General features: G+C 34.2%; 1 protein-coding gene across 3 annotated transcripts in view; it reads left to right on the plus strand.

Annotated features, from left to right (window-relative positions):
• The window catches only part of LOC107617755 (clathrin interactor EPSIN 3), a 7196-nt gene continuing 4469 nt past the window's right edge, over nucleotides 150-2876 (plus strand). For 2 of the 3 annotated variants that reach the window (XM_016319605.2, XM_016319606.2), the window contains exons 1-8: nucleotides 150-402; nucleotides 756-836; nucleotides 965-1016; nucleotides 1233-1312; nucleotides 1401-1479; nucleotides 1750-1833; nucleotides 1930-2075; nucleotides 2338-2679. In XM_016319605.2, the coding sequence (XP_016175091.1) occupies nucleotides 802-836; nucleotides 965-1016; nucleotides 1233-1312; nucleotides 1401-1479; nucleotides 1750-1833; nucleotides 1930-2075; nucleotides 2338-2679 (818 nt within the window). In that variant the 5' untranslated portion in view covers nucleotides 150-402; nucleotides 756-801. The remainder of the gene's footprint in view (nucleotides 403-755; nucleotides 837-964; nucleotides 1017-1232; nucleotides 1313-1400; nucleotides 1480-1749; nucleotides 1834-1929; nucleotides 2076-2337; nucleotides 2680-2876) is intronic. The other variant, XM_021110843.1, reaches the window with a different exon arrangement.

Consider the following 2876-nt stretch of genomic DNA (forward strand, 5'->3'; position numbering starts at 1 on the left):
AATTAAATAGAACATAAGATCATTTATTTATCAAAAATATTATTGTACATAAAAAAATTAATGTATTTTATACCAAAATTGATTTATTAATTTATTTATGGTATGTAAATAGTATGATTGTAGATTGTGTATTTAATTGATGCCATAATTCCCTTGGTGTAAGTTGCCCAGTCTTTGTCTCTGTCTTCAATTTTCTTTCGGTTTAAACTCCAGAATTGTAGAGAGAGAAAATCACTCCCATGTTAATATTGTAGTTTCCTTTCTGTTTGTTTCCCTCGTAATTTTATGTTCCAGAGACTCACCAAACACACTCACACGCACCTCTCTGCAATCTCCGATCTCTCTTTCTCTCTCTAAAACCTTCACCTTCATCTTCTGAGTTCTGCCCACTGTTTAGATCAGGTAACTTCGATCTCGATTTCGCGTACTCAGATCTGGATTCCCCTCAAATTTCTTCACTTTTTTAGCTTCTTGGATCTATCTATCTTTACCTCACTTCTTTATATTTCATTTCGTGCTTCAATTAAGGATCCTGATTTTGATGCTTTGTTTTCTTATCTGTTATGTTGCGATTGTCAAAATACTGTTTTTTCGTTTCTTTCTTGTTCCTTAGTTGTTTTTTGGGATCATTATATTGATTTTGATAAGTTTCTTTTAATATAAGCTTTATTGATACTTGCTTATTACTGCTTGTTTTATATTTTAATGTATTTTACCTCATTTGATGAATGGATATGGCTGTTACCGAATTGCAGTTTGGCCTGTGGTGCCGGCACATAACCGTTATTGAAACCAGCTACGATGAAGAAGGCCATTGGTCAAACTGTTAGGGAACTGTAAGTCTAACTCTTTATTAACATATAACAACATATGGATATGGTTCAATATGCGGGAGTATAATTTTCTATCTTGATCTGTATTGCTATTTCATTTCTGATTTATGCTCTCCATTGTAATATTGCAGCAAAAGAGAAGTAAATAAGAAAGTACTCAAAGTTCCTGGCATAGAACAGAAGGTAAATTTGTGTGTGGTTTTCTTATATTTTTATACTCACTGTAAACTATGTTTGCATAATTATGGCATTGGTGTAAGGATTGTGGGGAACTTTGAGCTCACTTTTCCTAAGTTTTTGCTCAGGAATGGTTAGTTGAGTTGAGTGTCTTCGAATTTGCATCATATAATCTTATCTCACAAATATTAATCCCATTAGCTGTTTCTATCCTTTCCTTAGGTTCTCGATGCTACGAGCAATGAATCTTGGGGTCCTCATGGATCACTTCTTGCTGATATTGCACAGGCGAGCAGAAACTAGTAAGCTTAATCTCTCTTTCTAAATAATGAATCGAACTGTGCTTTGCCGTAAAAAGAATCTCATTTCTGAGCTCCAATTCTAATGCAGTCATGAATACCAGATGATCATGGGGGTAATATGGAAGCGACTTAATGACACTGGCAAGAATTGGCGACATGTCTACAAGGTGTTCAGGGAGCAGTTTTATGTTTTAGTTGTAGTTACTCGTGTGTTCTATTATTCTTATTTATTTTCTGTTGTTGTAATGCTTTTTAGTCCCCATGACAATGAAAAGCACCCATGAAGTAAACCGCTTGTTAAATTTGTCATAATATTTGTCATGACTATGCTGGTTACCTTCCTATTTAGAATTCTGTCCTGTATGTGTTTTACTGCTGATTATACATGCTTAGAATTACATAGTGCTAATGTTTTCATATTAACTGTTAAATCACAGGCTTTGATAGTACTAGAATACATGGTAGGTCATGGGTCAGAGCGAGTCATAGAGGATATTAGAGAGCATGCCTATCAAATATCGGTAATTTTCATTTCTGTCATTCAGGTTTTGTTTATTATTGAAACAATCTGAAAATTAGAATTTAACTTAATATTATTGCCAATGTATTGTGAACAGACATTGTCCGATTTTCAATATATTGATTCCAGTGGAAAAGACCAGGGAAACAATGTCAGGAGGAAATCACAGAGTCTCGTTACCCTTGTGAATGATAAAGAAAGAGTCATAGAGGTTAGACAGAAGGCTGCCGCTAACAAGGACAAGTAATTCTCATCTTATTATCTTTATTTATATTTTGAACTTTTGAACTTCAGTATTTCCCATTTTATATAACAACTTAGACCAATCACATTAATTAAGAAGCACCAGCATTCTTAAAGCATTTTTTTTATTGTTTTTATTCATCTATGAAGTTCCAAAGGAACTTCTAGACTATTAAATCTAAAATCACAAGGTATAACTTACAACACGTAAGTATCAATCTTACTTTGGAAGATATATGTAATTGCCGATATGATTCCCCAGGTTTCGCAACAATGCATCAAGTGGAATGTATAGACCTGGTTCATACTCAAGCAATGGACCTTATGGTGATAGATATGATGATGATCCTTATCGGAGCAGGGAGGAAGATAGAGGCTATGGTAGAGAAAAAGAATGGGGCTATAGAGATGATGATCAGTATAATCGTGATGGAGATCGTTATGGCAGAGATTATGAGGATCGATATAATAGAGATGGTTACAGGGATGATGAATCCAGGGGAAGAAGTCAAGATGTTAATGATTACAATTATGGCTCTAGAAGCAGGAGCTCAGATAGAGATCCTGATCGCAGTTACAATGATGAAGGTCAAAACTCGTCTCGGTATGGCCCTATATTTGGATAAGATATTGCATTCACTAAAATTTGCTTTTGTCTAAACAAATATGCATTGATAAATATTTATCAATAGAGTTCTCAAGGTTTATTAAATTTTGGATCCAATCTTTCTTGTTATTGTCTGTACTTTATGTTTGGCCTTTGGTAGCTTCCATTTTTCTTGGAAAAGAAAAAAGTTGCAC

Source organism: Arachis ipaensis, chromosome B09 (assembly GCF_000816755.2).
Source record: "Arachis ipaensis cultivar K30076 chromosome B09, Araip1.1, whole genome shotgun sequence".
In the NCBI taxonomy this organism is placed as follows: Eukaryota; Viridiplantae; Streptophyta; class Magnoliopsida; order Fabales; family Fabaceae; genus Arachis; species Arachis ipaensis.